The following is a 26,127-nucleotide window of genomic DNA, read 5'->3' as shown; positions in this document are numbered from 1 at the left end:
AAATTTGTAATAATGACAATTACAACAATACTGAATTAACACTTATTTTAACTTGGTTTAAATAATGCAAAAACAAAGTGTTGGAGAAGTAAAAGCGCAATATGTGCCATGTAAGAAAGCTAACGTTTGAGTTCCTTGCTCAGAACATGAGAACATATGAAAGTTGGTGGTTCCTTTTAACATGAGACTTCAATATTCCCGGGTAAGAAGTTTTAGGTTGTAGTTATTATAGGAATTATAGGACTATTTCCCTCTATACCATTTGTATTTCATTAACCTTTGACTATTGGATGTTCTTATAGGCACTATAGTATTGCCAGTGTAACAGTATACCTTCCATCCCCCTCCTAGCCCCTACCTGGGCTCGAACCAGCAACACATCGACAAAAGGTACATGAAATACAAAATGGTATAGAGAGAAATAATCGGTCGACGTCTAATCCAGACTTCTGTTGTGTAACAGGAGGGTTACAGACAAACATCCAGACTTCGTTGTGTAACAGGCAAACATCCAGACTTCTGTTGTGTAACAGACAAACATCCAGACTTCTGTTGTGTAACAGGCAAACATCCAGACTTCTGTTGTGTAACAGGCAAACATCCAGACTTCTGTTGTGTAACAGGAGGGATACAGACAAACATCCAGACTTCTGTTGTGTAACAGACAAACATCCAGACTTCTGTTGTGTAACAGGCAAACATCCAGACTTCTGTTGTGTAACAGGCAAACATCCAGACTTCTGTTGTGTAACAGGCAAACATCCAGACTTCTGTTGTGTAACAGGCAAACATCCAGACTTCTGTTGTGTAACAGGCAAACATCCAGACTTCTGTTGTGTAACAGGAGGGATACAGACAAACATCCAGACTTGTCTTCAGGGGTCGCATTAGCTTTCAGATATAGGCATTTTCAAAATTGCAGACCATCAAAACAAATCTGTGTTTTAAAACATTTCAGTAGCCTACACATTAGTCACACCAACTATGGTCCTGCAGTACATTAGCTAATTTACTTTACTGTCGCTCTTCGCCTGCCCAGCAGTTCAGCTAACTGGAGAGAAACACATCTAATACCCGTCTATTCCACAGGTTTTCTAAAGGGACCTACCAATTGTTTGAACAAAGCTTTAAAACACAGAACACCCTCTGGTGTGAGCTAGTTCTCAGATCTTCATTTCATCTGAGTCAGGAAGTTCACCAAGACCTTACCAGAACTTCAGAGCATCCTTGTTGCCATGGCTGTTGTGGAGGTGGCGGACACAGTGGAACAGACACAGGAAACTCTCCAGGCACTGAAGACTGACCTGAGAGGGGAGAGAAGAGAAAGGAGAAGATTGACCTCAGGGTGTCTAAGATCAAAATAGAGTGTTCCTAGTGTCTCCCCATTTAAAATGTCCACCCATAAATGTTGAAGGTACGAGAGGATCTTAGAAAGCTCAGGCTTACGTGCTACCTCCCGTAGCTAGGATACAGGGTTACGTGCTACCTCCCGTAGCTAGGATACAGGGTTACGTGCTACCTCCCGTAGCTAGGATACAGGGTTACGTGCTACCTCCCGTAGCTAGGATACAGGGTTACGTGCTACCTCCCGTAGCTAGGATACAGGGTTACGTGCTACCTCCCGTAGCTAGGATTCAGGCTTACGTGCTACCTCCCGTAGCTAGGATTCAGGCTTACGTGCTACCTCCCGTAGCTAGGATTCAGGCTTACGTGCTACCTCCCGTAGCTAGGATTCAGGCTTACGTGCTACCTCCCGTAGCTAGGCTTCAGGCTTACGTGCTACCTCCCGTAGCTAGGCTACAGGCTTACGTGCTACCTCCCGTAGCTAGGCTACAGGCTTACGTGCTACCTCACGTAGCTAGGCTACAGGCTTACGTGCTACCTCACGTAGCTAGGCTACAGGCTTACGTGCTACCTCACGTAGCTAGGCTACAGGCTTACGTGCTACCTCACGTAGCTAGGCTACAGGCTTACGTGCTACCTCACGTAGCTAGGCTACAGGCTTACGTGCTACCTCACGTAGCTAGGCTACAGGCTTACGTGCTACCTCACGTAGCTAGGCTACAGGGCTACCTCACGTAGCTAGGATACAGGCTTACGTGCTACCTCACGTAGCTAGGATACAGGCTTACGTGCTACCTCACGTAGCTAGGATACAGGCTTACGTGCTACCTCACGTAGCTAGGATACAGGCTTACGTGCTACCTAGTGTTACGATACAGGGTTACGTGTTACGATACAGGGTTACGTGCTACCTCACGTAGCTAGGATACAGGGTTACGTGCTACCTAGTGTTACGATACAGGGTTACGTGTTACCTCACGTAGCTAGGATACAGGGTTACGTGCTACCTCACGTAGCTAGGATACAGGGTTACGTGCTACCTCGTGTTAGCATACTGTGTTACGTGCTACCTCATGTAGCTAGGATACAGGGTTACGCACTACCTCATGTAGCTAGGATACAGGGTTATGTGTTACCTCGTGTTAGCATACTGTGTTACGTGCTACCTCATGTAGCTAGGATACAGGGTTACGCACTACCTCATGTTGTTCGGATACAGGGTTATGTGTTACCTCGTGTTAGCATACTGTGTTACGTGCTACCTCATTTTTTATTTCATTTTTTTTATTTAACCAGGTAGGCTTGTTGAGAACAAGTTCTCATTTGCAACTGCGATCTGGCCAAGATAAAGCATAGCAGTGTGAACAGACAACACAGAGTTACACATGGTGTAAACAATTAACAAGTCAATAACACAGTAGAAAAAAAAAGAGAGTCTATGTACATTGTGTGCAAAAGGCATGATGAGGTAGGCGAATAATTACAATTTTGCAGATTAACACTGGAGTGATAAATGATCAGATGGTCATGTACAGGTAGAGATACTGGTGTGCAAAAGAGCAGAAAAGTAAATAAATAAAAACAGTATGGGGATGAGGTAGGTAAATTGGGTGGGCTATTTACCAATAGACTATGTACAGCTGCAGCGATCGGTTAGCTGCTCAGATAGCAGATGTTTGAAATTGGTGAGGGAGATAAAAGTCTCCAACTTCAGTGATTTTTGCAATTCGTTCCAGTCACAGGCAGCAGAGAACTGGAACGAAAGGCGACCAAATGAGGTGTTGGCTTTAGGGATGATCAGTGAGATACACCTGCTGGAGCACGTGCTACGGGTGGGTGTTGCCATCGTGACCAGTGAATTGAGAAAAGGCGGAGCTTTACCTAGCATGGACTTGTAGATGACCTGGAGCCAGTGGGTCTGGCGACGAATATGTAGCGAGGGCCAGCCGACTAGAGCATACAGGTCGCAGTGGTGGGTGGTATGAGGTGCTTTAGTAACAAAACGGATGGCACTGTGATAAACTGCATCCAGTTTGCTGAGTAGAGTGTTGGAAGCTATTTTGTAGATGACATCGCCGAAGTCGAGGATCGGTAGGATAGTTTTACTAGGGTAAGTTTGGCGGCGTGAGTGAAGGAGGCTTTGTTGCGGAATAGAAAGCCGACTCTAGATTTGATTTTAGATTGGAGATGTTTGATATGAGTCTGGAAGGAGAGTTTACAGTCTAGCCAGACACCTAGGTACTTATAGATGTCCACATATTCTAGGTCGGAACCATCCAGGGTGGTGATGCTAGTCGGGCGTGCGAGTGCAGGCAGCGAACGGTTGAAAATCATGCATTTGGTTTTACTTGCGTTTAAGAGCAGTTGGAGGCCACGGAAGAAGTGTTGTATGGCATTGAAGCTTATTTGGAGGTTAGATAGCACAGTGTCCAAGGACGGGCCGGAAGTATACAGAATGGTGTCGTCTGCGTAGAGGTGGATCAGGGAATCGCCCGCAGCAAGAGCAACATCATTGATATATACAGAGAAAAGAGTCGGCCCGAGAATTGAACCCTGTGGCACCCCCATAGAGACTGCCAGAGGACCGGACAACATGCCCTCCTATTTCACACACTGAACTCTGTCTGCAAAGTAGTTGGTGAACCAGGCAAGGCAGTCATCAGAAAAACCGAGGCTACTGAGTCTGCCGATAAGAATATGGTAATTGACAGAGTCGAAAGCCTTGGCAAGGTCGATGAAGAGTGCTGCACAGTTGTCTTTTATCGATGGCGGTTATGATATCGTTTAGTACCTTGAGCGTGGCTGAGGTGCACCCTCATGTAGCTAGGATACAGAGTTACGTGCTACCTCATGTAGCTAGGATACAGGGTTAGCTAGCTCTTTAGGTCACCATGTCTCACCATGTCCACTAGCTAGCTCATTAGGTCACCATGTTCACTAGCTAGCTCATTAACTCACCATGTTCACTAGCTAGCTCATTAACTCACCATGTCCACTAGCGAGCTCATTAAGTCACCATGTCTCAATTTGTTCACTAGCGAGCTCATTAAAGTCACCATGTCCACTAGCGAGCTCATTAAGTCACCATGTCCACTAGCGAGCTCATTAAGTCACCATGTCCACTAGCGAGCTCATTAAGTCACCATGTCCACTAGCGAGCTCATTAGGTCACCATGTCTCACCATGTCCACTAGCGAGCTCATTAAGTCACCATGTCTCACCATGTCCACTAGCGAGCTCATTAAGTCACCATGTCCACTAGCTAGCTCATTAAATCACCATGTCCACTAGCGAGCTCATTAAGTCACCATGTCCACTAGCGAGCTCATTAAGTCACCATGTCCACTAGCGAGCTCATTAAGTCACCATGTCCACTAGCGAGCTCATTAAGTCACCATGTTCACTAGCTAGCTCATTAACTCACCATGTCCACTAGCGAGCTCATTAACTCACCATGTCCACTAGCGAGCTCATTAAGTCACCATGTCTCACCATGTCCACTAGCGAGCTCATTAGGTCACCATGTCCACTAGCGAGCTCATTAAGTCACCATGTCCACTAGCGAGCTCATTAAGTCACCATGTCCACTAGCGAGCTCATTAAGTCACCATGTCCACTAGCGAGCTCATTAAGTCACCATGTTCACTAGCGAGCTCATTAAGTCACCATGTCCACTAGCGAGCTCATTAAGTCACCATGTCCACTAGCGAGCTCATTAGGTCACCATGTCCACTAGCGAGCTCATTAAGTCACCATGTCCACTAGCGAGCTCATTAGGTCACCATGTCCACTAGCGAGCTCATTAGGTCACCATGTCCACTAGGGAGCTCATTAAGTCACCATGTCCACTAGCGAGCTCATTAGGTCACCATGTCCACTAGCATTAAGTCACCATGTCCACTAGCGAGCTCATTAGGTCACCATGTCCACTAGCTAGCTCATTAAGTCACCATGTCCACTAGCGAGCTCATTAGGTCACCATGTCCACTAGCTAGCTCATTAAGTCACCATGTCCACTAGCGAGCTCATTAGGTCACCATGTCCACTAGCGAGCTCATTAAGTCACCATGTCCACTAGCGAGCTCATTAGGTCACCATGTCCACTAGCGAGCTCATTAGGTCACCATGTCCACTAGCGAGCTCATTAAGTCACCATGTCCACTAGCGAGCTCATTAGGTCACCATGTCCACTAGCGAGCTCATTAGGTCACCATGTCCACTAGCGAGCTCATTAAGTCACCATGTCCACTAGCGACCATTAACTCACCATGTCCACTAGCTAGCTCATTAAGTCACCATGTCCACTAGCTAGCTCATTAGGTCACCATGTCCACTAGCGAGCTCATTAAGTCACCATGTCTCACCATGTCCACTAGCGAGCTCATTAGGTCACCATGTCCACTAGCGAGCTCATTAGGTCACCATGTCCACTAGCGAGCTCATTAAGTCACCATGTCCACTAGCGAGCTCATTAAGTCACCATGTCCACTAGCGAGCTCATTAGGTCACCATGTCCACTAGCGAGCTCATTAAGTCACCATGTACACTAGCGAGCTCATTAGGTCACCATGTCCACTAGCGAGCTCATTAAGTCACCATGTCTCACCATGTCCACTAGCGAGCTCATTAGGTCACCATGTCCACTAGGGAGCTCATTAAGTCACCATGTCCACTAGCGAGCTCATTAGGTCACCATGTCCACTAGCGAGCTCATTAAGTCACCATGTCCACTAGCGAGCTCATTAGGTCACCATGTCCACTAGCTAGCTCATTAAGTCACCATGTCCACTAGCGAGCTCATTAGGTCACCATGTCCACTAGCTAGCTCATTAAGTCACCATGTCCACTAGCGAGCTCATTAGGTCACCATGTCCACTAGCGAGCTCATTAAGTCACCATGTCCACTAGCGAGCTCATTAGGTCACCATGTCCACTAGCGAGCTCATTAGGTCACCATGTCCACTAGCGAGCTCATTAAGTCACCATGTCCACTAGCGAGCTCATTAGGTCACCATGTCCACTAGCGAGCTCATTAGGTCACCATGTCCACTAGCGAGCTCATTAGGTCACCATGTCCACTAGCGAGCTCATTAGGTCACCATGTCCACTAGCGAGCTCATTAAGCCAGATGTAGCAGAGCTGGATAGATACTGTGTCCTGTAGCAGCACAACACCAGAGCCTGACATTCAGACAGGTGGGACTTTCCAAAACAGGAAGAGCAGAGAAAGAAAGACAAGCCGCCTGACTTCAGCAGCATCACTACCTCCCGTCTTGCTCGGTCCTCTATGCTACATTATTCAGGTGACTACCTCAGTCATGGCCCCTGCTCTGCCAGACACGGGGGATGGAGGGACTGAATGGGTTGTCAGGTCCACACAGCAGAGCAGGGGACAACTGTTTAGTTTGACAGCTCACAGCATGATGTGGTGACTCAACATCCTTCCTCTGTGTATTACAACATTCAGTGGTCAACAGGAACAGACTCCTCAAACTTCTTCCACCATCAGAGGCCTTTGTCTTAACAGTACTGGGTCTTACAGTAACTAACTTCACAGTTACTGTAAAGTGGTGTTAACTGTTTTACAGTAACTAGGCTAGCCTTACAGGAGAGTGTAGCTAACTAAGTTTTACAGTAAGAGTACTAACTGTGTTTTACAGTAACATCAACCCCAACATTAAAACAAGAGCACACTACAAGAGCCAGACTGACCAGTGTCAAGAGAAGACAGGACATCAGTGGTCACCCCAGGAGGAGATACTGAGAGGGACAGAGGTCCTGAGAGGGACAGAGGTCCTGAGAGGGACAGAGGTCCTGAGAGGGACAGAGGTCCTGAGAGGGACAGAGGTCCTGGACATCCCGAAGGGTATACTGGAGCATCACACATGCCCCGCCCACCCGAGGATCTATTTCCTGTGTTTGAGGGGTGCAACATCCACTTCACTGTGTTGATTTCTGTCACTCCTCTTTCAGACTCCTGCTTGTGCCTGTCATTTTCCCCCTGTAACGTTACGACTGCAGAAATGTTTGTAGTGATCCATCAAACACACCCAGGTAATGGCTGAAATGGGCTCAACAGAATACATTATTTTGTTAGTGTCGATAAAGCTTTGGTCAGTGATTTAACGCTTCGACACTTACAGGGCCTTCGGAAAGCATTCACACACCTGGACTCGTTACACACTTACAGGGCCTTCGGAAAGCATTCACACACCTGGACTCGTTACACACTTACAGGGCCTTCGGAAAGCATTCACACACCTGGACTCGTTACACACTTACAGGGCCTTCGGAAAGCATTCACACACCTGGACTCGTTACACACTTACAGGGCCTTCGGAAAGCATTCACACACCTGGACTCGTTACACACTTACAGGGCCTTCGGAAAGCATTCACACACCTGGACTCGTTACACATTTTGTTGTTACAGCCTTCGATTACAAATGGATTCAACTGGTATTTGTTGTCACTGGGCTACACACACACACACACACACACACACACACACACACACACACACACACACACACACACACACACACACACACACAATACTTCATAATGTCAAAGTGGAATTATGTTTTTAGAAATGTTTACAAATCAATTTAAAAAATGCACAGCTGAAACGTGAATAAGTATTAAACCTCTTTGTTATGGCAAGCCTACATAAGTTCAGGAATAAAAGGTCACATAATAAGATGCATGGACTCACTATGTGAGCAAAAAGAGTGTTTAACATGATGTTTAAATGACTACCTACCTCATCTCTGTACCCCACACACAGATAATTGTCCCTCAGTCGAGCAGTGAATTTCAAACAGATTCAACCACAAAGGACCAGGGAGGTTTTCTAATGTCTCGCAAAGAAGAGCACCTATTGGTAGAATTTTTTTAATTAACTGCATTTAACCCTTTGAGCAGGGTGAAGTAATTCATCACACTTTGGATGGTGTATCAATACACCTAGTCACTACAAAGATACAGGGGTCCTTCCAAACTAAGCTGCCAAAGAGGAAACCGCTCAGGGATTTCACCATGAGGCCAACGGTGACGTTGTCAGTTTCAGAGTGTAATAGCTGTGATAAGAGAGAACTGAGGATGGATCAACAACATTGTAGTTACTCCACAATACTAACCTAAATGACAGTGAAAAGAAGGAAGACTGTACAGAATACAACTATTCCAAAACATGCATCCTGCTTGAAACAAGGCACTAACGTAGTACTGCAAAAAATGTGACAAAGCTATTCACTTTTCGTTCTGAATACAAAGTGTTGTGTTTGGGGCAAATCCAATACATTACTGAGTACCACTTGTCAGCATAGTGTTGACTGCATCATGTTATGGGTATGCTTGTAATCATTAAGGACTGGGGAGTTTTTCAGGATAACAAAGAAATGTAATGGCGTTAAGCACAGAGGACAACCTGGTTCAGTCTCCCAGACAGTGGGAGATGAATTTACCTTTCAGCAGGACAATAACCTAAAACACAAGGCCAAATCTACACTGGAGTTGGTTACCAAGAAGACAGTGAATGTTTGAGTGGCAGAGTTACAGTTTTTACTTAAATCTACTTGAAAATCTATGGCAAGACATTAAAATGATTAACAACCAATTTGACAGAGTTGGAAGAATTTTCAAAATAAGCCAATTTTGCACAATCCAGGTGTGGAAAGCTCTTACCCAGACTAACAGCTGTAACCACAGCCAAATACGCTTCCAAAAAGTATTGACTCAGAGGTCTGAGATATTTCAGCATTTCATTAACAATAAATTGGCAAAAATTTCTATAAATATGTTTTAGCTTTGTCATTATGGGGTATTGGGTAAAGATGGGTCAGAAAAAAAAAATCTATTTAATCCATTTTAAATTCAGACTAACACAACAAAATGTAGAATACGTCAAGGGGTGTGAATACTTCCTGAAGGAACTGTAGTCTACCCACACTGTCTCTGTTGGCTAGAGAGAACGTACCAATACTTCCTGAAGGAACTGTAGTCTACCCACACTGTCTCTGTTGGCTAGAGAGAACGTACCAATACTTCCTGAAGGAACTGTAGTCTACCCACACTGTCTCTGTTGGCTAGAGAGAACGTACCAATACTTCCTGAAGGAACTGTAGTCTACCCACACTGTCTCTGTTGGCTAGAGAGAATGTACCAATACTTCCTGAAGGAACTGTAGTCTACCCACCCACACGGTCTCTGTTGGCTAGAGAGAACGTACCAATACTTCCTGAAGGAACTGTAGTCTACCCACACTGTCTCTGTTGGCTAGAGAGAACGTACCAATACTTCCTGAAGGAACTGTAGTCTACCCACACGGTCTCTGTTGGCTAGAGAGAACGTACCAATACTTCCTGAAGGAACTGTAGTCTACCCACACTGTCTCTGTTGGCTAGAGAGAACGTACCAATACTTCCTGAAGGAACTGTAGTCTAACACTGTCTCTGTTGGCTAGAGAGAACTGTACTTCTGAAGGAACTGTAGTCTACCCACACTGTCTCTGTTGGCTAGAGAGAACGTACCAATACTTCCTGAAGGAACTGTAGTCTACCTACCCACACTGTCTCTGTTGGCTAGAGAGAACGTACCAATACTTCCTGAAGGAACTGTAGTCTACCTACCCACACTGTCTCTGTTGGCTAGAGAGAACGTACCGATACTTCCTGAAGGAACTGTAGTCTACCTACCCACACTGTCTCTGTTGGCTAGAGAGAACGTACCGATACTTCCTGAAGGAACTATAGTCTCCCTACCCACACTGTCTCTATTGGCTAGAGAGCTGCCCCCCAGTAAACTGTGAGTGCTGTTATTGTGAAGTGGAAACATCTAGGAGCAACAACGGCTCAGCCGTGAAATGGTAGGCCACACAAGCTCACAGAACAGGACCAGCGAGTGCTGAAGCGCGTAAAAATCGTCTGTCCTCGGTTGCAACACTCAGTACCGAGTTCCAAACTGACTCTGGAAGCAACGTCAGCACAATAACTGTTTGTCAGGAGCTTCATGAAATGGGTTTCCATGGCCGAGCAGCTGCACACAAACCTAAGATCACCATGCGCAATGCTAAGCATCGGCTGGAGTGGTGCACAGCTCTCCTTAGAAAAGTCGCTGGCCAGAATCCAAACCGTGGATTTGACAGTCTAGCTGTCACTCAAATGAAAGCCAACCCCGTTACTAAAGTAGAACTACTCGTGAGGTGATGATTCGTTTCCTTTTTTGTATTGGTCATCTACCGTAAACATTGTCCTATAAGGAGATGAACGGATACTTCATTTATCCACTCATATATGTCGTAAACTCTAGTTTCAATTAGGTTTGTCCTTTAGAAGAACGCAAACAGTACGCATTGCCACGGTTACTGTCCTGGTTCCATTTATTTCTATACAATATCGATGGAAGTAATTGATTAGTGCATAATTGATTACAGTAGAACAAGCTAATCACTTCCTGTCTAGAGTGCTCCTTGTTAAATAAAAAAAACGTGGCCACCTGGATTCAGTCTTATGTTGCAAAATTTGAAATTGTGTTGTTTTTTACATTAGATAAAAGTAGAGACTCTGAGCTAGAAAATTGTACATCAAATACTACAGTCGAGGAAATTAATTCTGCTTTGAAAGTTGATCAACTTGTAATTTCACTTTTGAGAAAATGGCCAGTGAATATTTCGGTATCTAGTGAAGATCTCTTCTTTAGCCCCACCCATCTCGTTTCACGCCCTGTTAAGCTTTAGCCCCACCCATCTCGTTCACGCCCTGTTAAGCTTTAGCCCCACCCATCTCGTTTCACGCCCTGTTAAGCTTTAGCCCCACCCATCTCGTTCACGCCCTGTTAAGCTTTAGCCCCACCCATCTCGTTCACGCCCTGTTAAGCTTTAGCCCCACCCATCTCGTTCACGCCCTGTTAAGCTTTAGCCCCACCCATCTCGTTCACGCCCTGTTAAGCTTTAGCCCCACCCATCTCGTTCACGCCCTGTTAAGCTTTAGCCCCACCCATCTCGTTCACGCCCTGTTAAGCTTTAGCCCCACCCATCTCGTTCACGCCCTGTTAAGCTTTAGCCCCACCCATCTCGTTCACGCCCTGTTAAGCTTTAGCCCCACCCATCTCGTTCACGCCCTGTTAAGCTTTAGCCCCACCCATCTCGTTCACGCCCTGTTAAGCTTTAGCCCCACCCATCTCGTTTCGCTCTCGGAGCGTTCAGAATGAACACTTGACTCTCTGGCTGATGATTGGTTTACCTCTGGATAACATGAAAACAGCCTAACCAGCTCTGAAGGCAAAACATGTCATTACGCTTCTTTGCCAACGTTTACTGACACCGGCCATATTCAACGGGTGTTTAGCTTAAGACACGTAGCTAGCATCCGACAGGATTACCAACATAGGTACACAACGAACCTAGCTAGGTAAACAACGAACCTAGCTAGCTAAACAACGAACCTAGCAAGGTAAACAACGAACCTAGCAAGGTAAACAACGAACCTAGCAAGGTAAACAACGAACCTAGCTAGGTAAACAACGAACCTAGCTAGGTAAACAACGAACCTAGCAAGGTAAACAACGAACCTAGCAAGGTAAACAACGAACCTAGCAAGGTAAACAACGAACCTTTACTGACACCGGCCATATTCAACGGGTGTCGAGCTTAAGACACGTAGCTAGCTAGGTAAACACCGAACCTAGCTAGGTAAACAACGAACCTAGCTAGGTAAACAACGAACCTTTACTAACACCGGCCATATTCAACGGGTGTTGAGCTTAAGACACGTAGCTAGCATCCGACAGATTTACCAACATAGACTGACCTGCGAAAAACCATAGAAGCTACATGGCCGACTAGCTCCAACCCCTCTTTTACCATGTCCAGCCAACTCATCATCTCAGCCAATCATGGCTGGTGGGAAGGTTGTTGACTTTCTGTGGCTTAACCAACTAGGCTCCTAATTTAATAATTATATTCATATTTACATATGGCATACAAGTTTGTTATTAAGGGCACATGAAAGTTCACGTGTTCCAGAAGACATTTCTGCCCCCCTCCCCAAAAAAATGGATAACATTTTGATAAAAATAAAATATATTTAAAAAAATAATCTTCAAGCAGCTCTCCTGTGAAGTCGTGCCTTGTGACATATGCCTAGTTTCCTGAGTCACAGATGTCAGCGTAGAGCCGTGTCATAGTGAAACAGAAGTAAATCACAGGATTACTCATAACACAGTGTCTCGGTGCTGTTCTGGTGCAGAGCCAAAACACTACCTAACGACTCGGAACCAGAGAGTGCCAAAACACTACCTAACGACTCGGAACCAGAGAGTACCAAAACACTACCTAACGACTCGGAACCAGAGAGTGCCAAAACACTACCTAACGACTCGGAACCAGAGAGTAGTACCAGAGAGTGCCAAAACACTACCTAACGACTCGGTACCAGAGAGTGCCAAAACACTACCTAACGACTCGGTACCAGAGAGTGCCAAAACACTACCTAACGACTCGGTACCAGAGAGTGCCAAAACACTACCTAACGACTCGGTACCAGAGAGTGCCAAAACACTACCTAACGACTCGGTACCAGAGAGTGCCAAAACACTACCTAACGACTCGGTACCAGAGAGTGCCAAATCACTACCTAACGACTCGGTACCAGAGAGTGCCAAAACACTACCTAACGACTCGGTACCAGAGAGTGCCAAAACACTACCTAACGACTCGGTACCAGAGAGTGCCAAAACACTACCTAACGACTCGGTACCAGAGAGTGCCAAAACACTACCTAACGACTCGGTACCAGAGAGTGCCAAAACACTACCTAACGACTCGGTACCAGAGAGTGCCAAAACACTACCTAACGACTCGGTACCAGAGAGTGCCAAAACACTACCTAATGACTCGGTACCAGAGAGTGCCAAAACACTACCTAACGACTCGGTACCAGAGAGTGCCAAAACACTACCTAACGACTCGGTACCAGAGAGTGCCAAAACACTACCTAACGACTCGGTACCAGAGAGTGCCAAAACACTACCTAACGACTCGGTACCAGAGAGTGCCAAAACACTACCTAACGACTCGGTACCAGAGAGTGCCAAAACACTACCTAACGACTCGGTACCAGAGAGTGCCAAAACACTACCTAACGACTCGGTACCAGAGAGTGCCAAAACACTACCTAACGACTCGGTACCAGAGAGTGCCAAAACACTACCTAACGACTCGGTACCAGAGAGTGCCAAAACACTACCTAACGACTCGGTACCAGAGAGTGCCAAAACACTACCTAACGACTCGGTACCAGAGAGTGCCAAAACACTACCTAACGACTCGGTACCAGAGAGTTCCATGATGCAACAGAAACACTATGTGCTGTGTAGGGGTGTTCCTACTACAGCCAGACAGACTGACAACACTATGTGCTGTGTAGGGGTGTTCCTACTACAGCCAGACTGACTGACAACACTATGTGCTGTGTAGGGGTGTTCCTACTACAGCCAGATTGACAACACTATGTGCTGTGTAGGGGTGTTCCTACTACAGCCAGACAGACTGACAACACTATGTGCTGTGTAGAGGTGTTCCTACTACAGCCAGACAGACTGACAACACTATGTGCTGTGTAGGGGTGTTCCTACTACAGCCAGACTGACTGACAACACTATGTGCTGTGTAGGGGTGTTCCTACTACAGCCAGACTGACTGACAACATTTGACGCCTCCTGTCCTGAACATAGGACTGTCCTACATTTGACACCTCCTGTCCTGAACATAGGACTGTCCTACATTTGACGCCTCCTGTCCTGAACATAGGACTGTCCTACATTTGACGCCTCCTGTCCTGAACATAGGACTGTCCTACATTTGACGCCTCCTGTCCTGAACATAGGACTGTCCTACATTTGACGCCTCCTGTCCTGAACATAGGACTGTCCTACATTTGACACCTCCTGTCCTGAACATAGGACTGTCCTACATTTGACACCTCCTGTCCTGAACATAGGACTGTCCTACATTTGACACCTCCTGTCCTGAACATAGGACTGTCCTACATTTGACACCTCCTGTCCTGAACATAGGACTGTCCTACATTTGACGCCTCCTGTCCTGAACATAGGACTGTCCTACATTCGACGCCTCCTGTCCTGAACATAGGACTGTCCTACATTCGACGCCTCCTGTCCTGAACATAGGACTGTCCTACATTTGACGCCTCCTGTCCTGAACATAGGACTGTCCTACATTCGACGCCTCCTGTCCTGAACATAGGACTGTCCTACATTTGACGCCTCCTGTCCTGAACATAGGACTGTCCTACATCTGATGCCTCCTGTCCTGAACATAGGACTGTCCTACATCTGATGCCTCCTGTCCTGAACATAGGACTGTCCTACATCTGATGCCTCCTGTCCTGATCATAGGAGAGACCTACATTTGATGCCTCCTGTTCTGTGTATCAGGGAAGTCACCTAAACAATTGGCTACTGAAGCTTAACGTGAAAGATGTTTCCTACTTCTTTTCAAATCATTTAACTTCTGCCATGATACTGGAATCTGTCCCAAAGCGGATCCTGAAACACCATCTGTTTGCAGGTTCTGAATGATTGATGCTGTTTTGTTGTGAGTCACACCATGTTCTGTACTACCAGGCTGGAGTCTCTACTGAACTGTCATGTGTTGTTGGGACAGAGAGGAGAATACCAGGTTACAATCAACCTCATGATGTGATCATGATGTCGCCTGTAAGGTCACTGGCATCCTGACCTGCATAGTATGAATGGACAGGCAGGACATGAACTAGTTATCAGCTGAGAACAGGGACCAGAGACAGACAGGACATGAACTAGCTATCAGCTGAGAACAGGGACCAGAGACAGAGACAGACAGGACATGAGAACTAGCTATCAGCTGAGAACAGGGACCAGAGACAGACAGGACATGAACTAGCTATCAGCTGAGAACAGGGATCAGAGACAGAGACAGACAGGACATGAACTAGTCATCAGCTGAGAACAGGGACCAGAGACAGACAGGACATGAACTAGTCATCAGCTGAGAACAGGGATCAGAGACAGACAGGACATGAACTAGTCATCAGCTGAGAACAGGGACCAGAAACAGACAGGACATGAACTAGTCATCAGCTGAGAACAGGGACCAGAGACAGACAGGACATGAACTAGCTATCAGCTGAGAACAGGGACCAGAAACAGACAGGACATGAACTAGTCATCAGCTGAGAACAGGGACCAGAAACAGACAGGACATGAACTAGTCATCAGCTGAGAACAGGGACCAGAGACAGAGACAGACAGGACATGAACTAGTCATCAGCTGAGAACAGGGACCAGAAACAGACAGGACATGAACTAGTCATCAGCTGAGAACAGGGACCAGAAACAGACAGGACATGAACTCAGCTGAGAACAGGGACCAGAGACAGAGACAGACAGGTTACATATACTGCATAGTCTGAGACAGACAGACAGGTTACAGATACTGCCTAGTCTATGAGACAGACAGACAGGTTACAGATACTGCCTAGTCTATGAGACAGACAGACAGGTTACAGATACTGCATAGTCTGAGACAGACAGACAGGTTACAGATACTGCCTAGTCTATGAGACAGACAGACAGGTTACAGATACTGCATAGTCTGAGACAGACAGACAGGTTACAGATACTGCCTAGTCTGAGACAGACAGACAGACAGGTTACAGATACTGCCTAGTCTGAGACAGACAGACAGGTTACAGATACTGCATAGTCTATGAGACAGACAGACAGGTTACAGATACTGCATAGTCTGAGACAGACAGACAGACAGGTTACAGATACTGCATAGTCTATGAGACAGACAGACAGACAGGTTACAGATACTGCATAGTCTATGAGACAGACAGACAGGTTACAGATACTGCCTAGTCTGAGACAGACAGACAGGTTACAGATACTGCATAGTCTGAGACAGACAGACAGACAGACAGACAGACAGGTTACAGATACTGCATAGTCTATGAGACAGACAGGTTACAGATACTGCCTAGTCTGAGACAGACAGACAGGTTACAGATACTGCATAGTCTGAGACAGACAGACAGGTTACAGATACTGCATAGTCTGAGACAGACAGACAGGTTACAGATACTGCATAGTCTGAGACAGACAGACAGGTTACAGATACTGCATAGTCTGAGACAGACAGACAGGTTACAGATACTGCATAGTCTGAGACAGACAGACAGGTTACAGATACTGCATAGTCTATGAGACAGACAGACAGGTTACAGATACTGCATAGTCTATGAGACAGACAGACAGGTTACAGATACTGCATAGTCTATGAGACAGACAGACAGGTTACAGATACTGCCTAGTCTGAGACAGACAGGTTACAGATACTGCCTAGTCTATGAGACAGACAGACAGGTTACAGATACTGCATAGTCTGAGACAGACAGGTTACAGATACTGCCTAGTCTATGAGACAGACAGACAGGTTACAGATACTGCCTAGTCTATGAGACAGACAGACAGGTTACAGATACTGCCTAGTCTGAGACAGACAGACAGACAGGTTACAGATACTGCCTAGTCTGAGACAGACAGACAGACAGGTTACAGATACTGCCTAGTCTGAGACAGACAGACAGACAGGTTACAGATACTGCCTAGTCTGAGACAGACAGACAGGTTACAGATACTGCCTAGTCTGAGACAGACAGACAGGTTACAGATACTGCATAGTCTGAGACAGACAGACAGACTGAGACACAGCTACAGACAAACGACTATGATCATGCTCTCCATAGCTGCTGTGAGTAAGACCTTTAAACAGGTCAACATTCACAAAGCCGCAGGGCCAGACGGATTACCAGGACGAGGACTCAGAGCACTGACCAGCTGGCAAGTGTCTTCACTGACATTTTCAATCCTTCCTGACCCAGTCAAATACCTACACGGCTCTATACAGGAAGTGCCAGGTAACAGCACGGCACTATACAGGAAGTGCCAGGTAACAGCACGGCTCTATACAGGAAGTGCCAGGTAACAGCACGGCTCTATACAGGAAGTGCCAGGTAACAACATGGCTATAACCAGGTAATAACATGGCTCTATACAGGAAGTGCCAGGTAACAACATGGCTATAACCAGGTAATAACATGGCTATATACGGGGAGGTAATAACATGGCTATATACAGGGAGTACCAGGTAATAACATGGCTATATACAGGGAGTACCAGGTAATAACATGGTTATATACAGGGAGTACCAGGTAATAACATGGCTATATACAGGGAGTACCAGGTAATAACATGGCTATATACGGGGAGGTAATAACATGGCTATATACAGGGAGTACCAGGTAATAACATGGCTATATACAGGGAGTACCAGGTAATAACATGGTTATATACAGGGAGTACCAGGTAATAACATGGTTATATACAGGGAGTACCAGGTAATAACATGGTTATATACAGGGAGTACCAGGTAATAACATGGTTATATACAGGGAGTACCAGGTAATAACATGGCTATATACAGGGAGTACCAGGTAATAACATGGTTATATACAGGGAGTACCAGGTAATAACATGGTTATATACAGGGAGTACCAGGTAATAACATGGCTATATACAGGGAGTACCAGGTAATAACATGGTTATATACAGGGAGTACCAGGTAATAACATGGTTATATACAGGGAGTACCAGGTAATAACATGGCTATATACAGGGAGTACCAGGTAATAACATGGCTATATACAGGGAGTACCAGGTAATAACATGGCTATATACAGGGAGTACCAGGTAATAACATGGCTATATACAGGAAGTACCAGGTAATAACATGACTATATACAGGGAGTACCAGGTAATAACATGGCTATATACAGGGAGTACCAGGTAATAACATGGTTATATACAGGGAGTACCAGGTAATAACATGGCTATGTACAGGGAATACCAGGTAATAACATGGCTATATACAGGGAGTACCATGTAATAACATGGCTATATACAGGGAATACCAGGTAATAACATGACTATATACAGGGAGTACCAGGTAATAACATGGCTATATACAGGGAGTACCAGGTAATAACATGGTTATATACAGGAAGTACCAGGTAATAACATGGCTATATACAGGAAGTACCAGGTAATAACATGACTATATACAGGGAGTACCAGGTAATAACCCCTCTTTTACCATGTCCAGCCAACTCATCATCTCAGCCAATCATGGCTGGTGGGAAGGTTGTTGACTTTCTGTGGCTTAACCAACTAGGCTCCTAATTTAATAATTATATTCATATTTACATATGGCATACAAGTTTGTTATTAAGGGCACATGAAAGTTCACGTGTTCCAGAAGACATTTCTGCCCCCCTCCCCAAAAAAATGGATAACATTTTGATAAAAATAAAATATATTTAAAAAAATAATCTTCAAGCAGCTCTCCTGTGAAGTCGTGCCTTGTGACATATGCCTAGTTTCCTGAGTCACAGATGTCAGCGTAGAGCCGTGTCATAGTGAAACAGAAGTAAATCACAGGATTACTCATAACACAGTGTCTCGGTGCTGTTCTGGTGCAGAGCCAAAACACTACCTAACGACTCGGAACCAGAGAGTGCCAAAACACTACCTAACGACTCGGAACCAGAGAGTACCAAAACACTACCTAACGACTCGGAACCAGAGAGTGCCAAAACACTACCTAACGACTCGGAACCAGAGAGTAGTACCAGAGAGTACCAAAACACTACCTAACGACTCGGTACCAGAGAGTGCCAAAACACTACCTAACGACTCGGTACCAGAGAGTGCCAAAACACTACCTAACGACTCGGTACCAGAGAGTGCCAAAACACTACCTAACGACTCGGTACCAGAGAGTGCCAAAACACTACCTAACGACTCGGTACCAGAGAGTGCCAAAACACTACCTAACGACTCGGTACCAGAGAGTGGTACCAGAGAGTGCCAAATCACTACCTAACGACTCGGTACCAGAGAGTGGTACCAGAGAGTGCCAAATCACTACCTAACGACTCGGTACCAGAGAGTGCCAAATCACTACCTAACGACTCGGTACCAGAGAGTGCCAAATCACTACCTAACGACTCGGTACCAGAGAGTGCCAAATCACTACCTAACGACTCGGTACCAGAGAGTGCCAAATCACTACCTAACGACTCGGTACCAGAGAGTGCCAAATCACTACCTAACGACTCGGTACCAGAGAGTGCCAAATCACTACCTAACGACTCGGTACCAGAGAGTGCCAAAACACTACCTAACGACTCGGTACCAGAGAGTGCCAAAACACTACCTAACGACTCGGTACCAGAGAGTGCCAAAACACTACCTAACGACTCGGTACCAGAGAGTGCCAAAACACTACCTAACGACTCGGTACCAGAGAGTGCCAAAACACTACCTAACGACTCGGTACCAGAGAGTGCCAAAACACTACCTAACGACTCGGTACCAGAGAGTGCCAAAACACTACCTAACGACTCGGTACCAGAGAGTGCCAAAACACTACCTAACGACTCGGTACCAGAGAGTGCCAAAACACTACCTAACGACTCGGTACCAGAGAGTGCCAAAACACTACCTAACGACTCGGTACCAGAGAGTGCCAAAACACTACCTAACGACTCGGTACCAGAGAGTGCCAAAACACTACCTAACGACTCGGTACCAGAGAGTGCCAAAACACTACCTAACGACTCGGTACCAGAGAGTGCCAAAACACTACCTAACGACTCGGTACCAGAGAGTGCCAAAACACTACCTAACGACTCGGTACCAGAGAGTGCCAAAACACTACCTAACGACTCGGTACCAGAGAGTTCCATGATGCAACAGAAACACTATGTGCTGTGTAGGGGTGTTCCTACTACAGCCAGACTGACTGACTGACAACACTATGTGCTGTGTAGGGGTGTTCCTACTACAGCCAGACAGACTGACAACACTATGTGCTGTGTAGGGGTGTTCCTACTACAGCCAGACAGACTGACAACACTATGTGCTGTGTAGGGGTGTTCCTACTACAGCCAGACTGACTGACAACACTATGTGCTGTGTAGGGGTGTTCCTACTACAGCCAGATTGACAACACTATGTGCTGTGTAGGGGTGTTCCTACTACAGCCAGACTGACTGACAACATTTGACGCCACCTGTCCTGAACATAGGACTGTCCTACATTTGACACCTCCTGTCCTGAACATAGGACTGTCCTACATTTGACGCCTCCTGTCCTGAACATAGGACTGTCCTACATTTGACACCTCCTGTCCTGAACATAGGACTGTCCTACATTTGACACCTCCTGTCCTGAACATAGGACTGTCCTACATTTGACGCCTCCTGTCCTGAACATAGGACTGTCCTACATTTGACGCCTCCTGTCCTGAACATAGGACTGTCCTACATTTGACGCCTCCTGTCCTGAACATAGGACTGTCCTACATTTGACACCTCCTGTCCTGACTGTCCTCATTTGACACCTCCTGTCCTGAACATAGGACTGTCCTACATTTGACACCTCCTGTCCTGAACATAGGACTGTCCTACATTTGACACCTCCTGTCCTGAACATAGGACTGTCCTACATTTGACACCTCCTGTCCTGAACATAGGACTGTCCTACATTTGACACCTCCTGTCCTGAACATAGGACTGTCCTACATTTGACACCTCCTGTCCTGAACATAGGACTGTCCTACATTCGACACCTCCTGTCCTGAACATAGGACTGTCCTTCGACATTGTCCTGAACATAGGACCTCCTGTCCTGAACATAGGACTGTCCTACATTTGACACCTCCTGTCCTGAACATAGGACTGTCCTACTGTCCTGTCCTGAACATAGGACTGTCCTACATTCGACGCCTCCTGTCCTGAACATAGGACTGTCCTACATTTGACGCCTCCTGTCCTGAACATAGGACTGTCCTACATCTGATGCCTCCTGTCCTGAACATAGGACTGTCCTACATTTGACGCCTCCTGTCCTGAACATAGGACTGTCCTACATTCGACGCCTCCTGTCCTGAACATAGGACTGTCCTACATTTGACGCCTCCTGTCCTGAACATAGGACTGTCCTACATCTGATGCCTCCTGTCCTGAACATAGGACTGTCCTACATCTGATGCCTCCTGTCCTGAACATAGGACTGTCCTACATCTGATGCCTCCTGTCCTGATCATAGGAGAGACCTACATTTGATGCCTCCTGTTCTGTGTATCAGGGAAGTCACCTAAACAATTGGCTACTGAAGCTTAACGTGAAAGATGTTTCCTACTTCTTTTCAAATCATTTAACTTCTGCCATGATACTGGAATCTGTCCCAAAGCGGATCCTGAAACACCATCTGTTTGCAGGTTCTGAATGATTGATGCTGTTTTGTTGTGAGTCACACCATGTTCTGTACTACCAGGCTGGAGTCTCTACTGAACTGTCATGTGTTGTTGGGACAGAGAGGAGAATACCAGGTTACAATCAACCTCATGATGTGATCATGATGTCGCCTGTAAGGTCACTGGCATCCTGACCTGCATAGTATGAATGGACAGGCAGGACATGAACTAGTTATCAGCTGAGAACAGGGACCAGAGACAGAGACAGACAGGACATGAGAACTAGCTATCAGCTGAGAACAGGGACCAGAGACAGACAGGACATGAGAACTAGCTATCAGCTGAGAACAGGGACCAGAGACAGACAGGACATGAACTAGCTATCAGCTGAGAACAGGGATCAGAGACAGAGACAGACAGGACATGAACTAGTCATCAGCTGAGAACAGGGACCAGAGACAGACAGGACATGAACTAGTCATCAGCTGAGAACAGGGATCAGAGACAGACAGGACATGAACTAGTCATCAGCTGAGAACAGGGACCAGAAACAGACAGGACATGAACTAGTCATCAGCTGAGAACAGGGACCAGAGACAGACAGGACATGAACTAGTCATCAGCTGAGAACAGGGACCAGAGACAGACAGGACATGAACTAGCTATCAGCTGAGAACAGGGACCAGAAACAGACAGGACATGAACTAGTCATCAGCTGAGAACAGGGACCAGAAACAGACAGGACATGAACTAGTCATCAGCTGAGAACAGGGACCAGAGACAGAGACAGACAGGACATGAACTAGTCATCAGCTGAGAACAGGGACCAGAAACAGACAGGACATGAACTAGTCATCAGCTGAGAACAGGGACCAGAAACAGACAGGACATGAACTCAGCTGAGAACAGGGACCAGAGACAGAGACAGACAGGTTACATATACTGCATAGTCTGAGACAGACAGACAGGTTACAGATACTGCCTAGTCTATGAGACAGACAGACAGGTTACAGATACTGCCTAGTCTATGAGACAGACAGACAGGTTACAGATACTGCATAGTCTGAGACAGACAGACAGGTTACAGATACTGCCTAGTCTATGAGACAGACAGACAGGTTACAGATACTGCATAGTCTGAGACAGACAGACAGGTTACAGATACTGCATAGTCTATGAGACAGACAGACAGGTTACAGATACTGCCTAGTCTGAGACAGACAGACAGGTTACAGATACTGCATAGTCTGAGACAGACAGGTTACAGATACTGCATAGTCTATGAGACAGACAGACAGACAGGTTACAGATACTGCATAGTCTATGAGACAGACAGACAGACAGACAGGTTACAGATACTGCATAGTCTGAGACAGACAGACAGACAGGTTACAGATACTGCATAGTCTATGAGACAGACAGACAGACAGGTTACAGATACTGCATAGTCTGAGACAGACAGACAGACAGGTTACAGATACTGCCTAGTCTGAGACAGACAGACAGACAGTTACATATACTGCATAGTCTGAGACAGACAGACAGACAGGTTACAGATACTGCATAGTCTATGAGACAGACAGACAGGTTACAGATACTGCCTAGTCTGAGACAGACAGACAGGTTACAGATACTGCATAGTCTGAGACAGACAGACAGACAGACAGGTTACAGATACTGCATAGTCTATGAGACAGACAGGTTACAGATACTGCCTAGTCTGAGACAGACAGACAGGTTACAGATACTGCATAGTCTGAGACAGACAGACAGGTTACAGATACTGCATAGTCTGAGACAGACAGACAGGTTACAGATACTGCCTAGTCTGAGACAGACAGACAGACAGGTTACAGATACTGCCTAGTCTGAGACAGACAGACAGACAGACAGGTTACAGATACTGCATAGTCTATGAGACAGACAAACAGGTTACAGATACTGCCTAGTCTGAGACAGACAGACAGACAGACAGGTTACAGATACTGCCTAGTCTGAGACAGACAGACAGACAGGTTACAGATACTGCCTAGTCTGAGACAGACAGACAGACAGGTTACAGATACTGCATAGTCTGAGACAGACAGACAGGTTACAGATACTGCATAGTCTGAGACAGACAGACAGGTTACAGATACTGCCTAGTCTGAGACAGACAGGTTACAGATACTGCCTAGTCTATGAGACAGACAGACAGGTTACAGATACTGCATAGTCTGAGACAGACAGACAGGTTACAGATACTGCCTAGTCTATGAGACAGACAGACAGGTTACAGATACTGCCTAGTCTATGAGACAGACAGACAGACAGACAGACAGACAGACAGACAGGTTACAGATACTGCCTAGTCTGAGACAGACAGACAGACAGGTTACAGATACTGCCTAGTCTGAGACAGACAGACAGGTTACAGATACTGCATAGTCTGAGACAGACAGACTGAGACACAGCTACAGACAAACGACTATGATCATGCTCTCCATAGCTGCTGTGAGTAAGACCTTTAAACAGGTCAACATTCACAAAGCCGCAGGGCCAGACGGATTACCAGGACGAGGACTCAGAGCACTGACCAGCTGGCAAGTGTCTTCACTGACATTTTCAATCCTTCCTGACCCAGTCAAATACCTACACGGCTCTATACAGGAAGTGCCAGGTAACAGCACGGCTCTATACAGGAAGTGCCAGGTAACAGCACGGCTCTATACAGGAAGTGCCAGGTAACAGCACGGCTCTATACAGGAAGTGCCAGGTAACAACATGGCTATAACCAGGTAATAACATGGCTCTATACAGGAAGTGCCAGGTAACAACATGGCTATAACATGGCTATATAGAGGGAGTACCAGGTAATAACATGGCTATATACGGGGAGGTAATAACATGGCTATATACAGGGAGTACCAGGTAATAACATGGCTATATACAGGAGTACCAGGTAATAACATGGTTATATACAGGGAGTACCAGGTAATAACATGGCTATATACAGGAGTACCAGGTAATAACATGGCTATATACGGGAGGTAATAACATGGCTATATAAAGGAGTACCAGGTAATAACATGGCTATATACAGGAGTACCAGGTAATAACATGGTTATATACAGGAGTACCAGGTAATAACATGGCTATATACAGGAGTACCAGGTAATAACATGGTTATATACAGGAGTACCAGGTAATAACATGACTATATACAGGGAGTACCAGGTAATAACATGGCTATATACAGGGAGTACCAGGTAATAACATGGCTATATACAGGGAGTACCAGGTAATAACATGGCTATATACAGGGAGTACCAGGTAATAACATGGCTATATACAGGGAGTACCAGGTAATAACATGGCTATATTCAGGGAGTACCAGGCAATAACATGGCTATATACAGGGAGTACCAGGTAATAACATGGCTATATACAGGGAGTACCAGGTAATAACATGGTTATATACAGGGAGTACCAGGTAATAACATGGCTATATACAGGGAATACCAGGTAATAACATGGCTATATACAGGGAGTACCAGGTAATAACATGGCTATATACAGGAAGTACCAGGTAATAACATGACTATATACAGGGAGTACCAGGTAATAACATGGTTATATACAGGGAGTACTAGGTAATAACATGGTTATATACAGGGAGGTAATAACATGGCTATATACAGGGAGTACCAGGTAATAACATGGTTATATACAGGGAGTACTAGGTAATAACATGGTTATATACAGGAGGTAATAACATGGTTATATACAGGGAATACCAGGTAATAACATGGCTATATACAGGGAGGTAATAACATGGCTATATACAGGGAGGTAATAACATGGTTATATACAGGGAATACCATGTAATAACATGGTTATATACAGGGAGGTAATAACATGGCTATATACAGGGAGTACCAGTACTGAGACGACGTGCAGGGGTACGCGGTAATTGAGGTAATAACATGGCTATATACAGGGAGTACCAGTAACGAGTCAATGTGCAGGGGTACGCGGTAATTGAGGTAATAACAAGGCTATATACAGGGAGTACCAGTAACGAGTCAATGTGCAGGGTTATATAATTGAGGTAATAACAAGGCTATATACAGGGAGTACCAGTAACGAGTCAATGTGCAGGGGTACGCGGTAATTGAGGTAATAACAAGGCTATATACAGGGAGTACCAGTAACGAGTCAATGTGCAGGGGTACGCGGTAATTGAGGTAATAACAAGGCTATATACAGGGAGTACCAGTAACGAGTCAATGTGCAGGGGTACGCGGTAATTGAGGTAATAACAAGGCTATATACAGGGAGTACCAGTAACGAGTCAATGTGCAGGGGTACGCGGTAATTGAGGTAATAATAAGGCTATATACAGGGAGTACCAGTACTGAGACGA

The 26,127-nt window shown here is 45.8% G+C and overlaps 1 protein-coding gene across 1 annotated transcript in view; it reads right to left on the bottom strand.

Moving 5' to 3' along the window:
- Positions 1-26,127, bottom strand: part of lyst (lysosomal trafficking regulator) — a 280,835-nt gene that overhangs the window by 238,709 nt on the left and 15,999 nt on the right. The window contains 1 exon segment of the mRNA XM_065008440.1: positions 1,210-1,304. Coding sequence (XP_064864512.1) covers positions 1,210-1,304 — 95 coding nt within the window.

This window comes from Oncorhynchus nerka, linkage group LG23 (assembly GCF_034236695.1).
Source record: "Oncorhynchus nerka isolate Pitt River linkage group LG23, Oner_Uvic_2.0, whole genome shotgun sequence".
In the NCBI taxonomy this organism is placed as follows: Eukaryota; Metazoa; Chordata; class Actinopteri; order Salmoniformes; family Salmonidae; genus Oncorhynchus; species Oncorhynchus nerka.
This window is presented reverse-complemented; position numbering and strand designations above follow the sequence as displayed.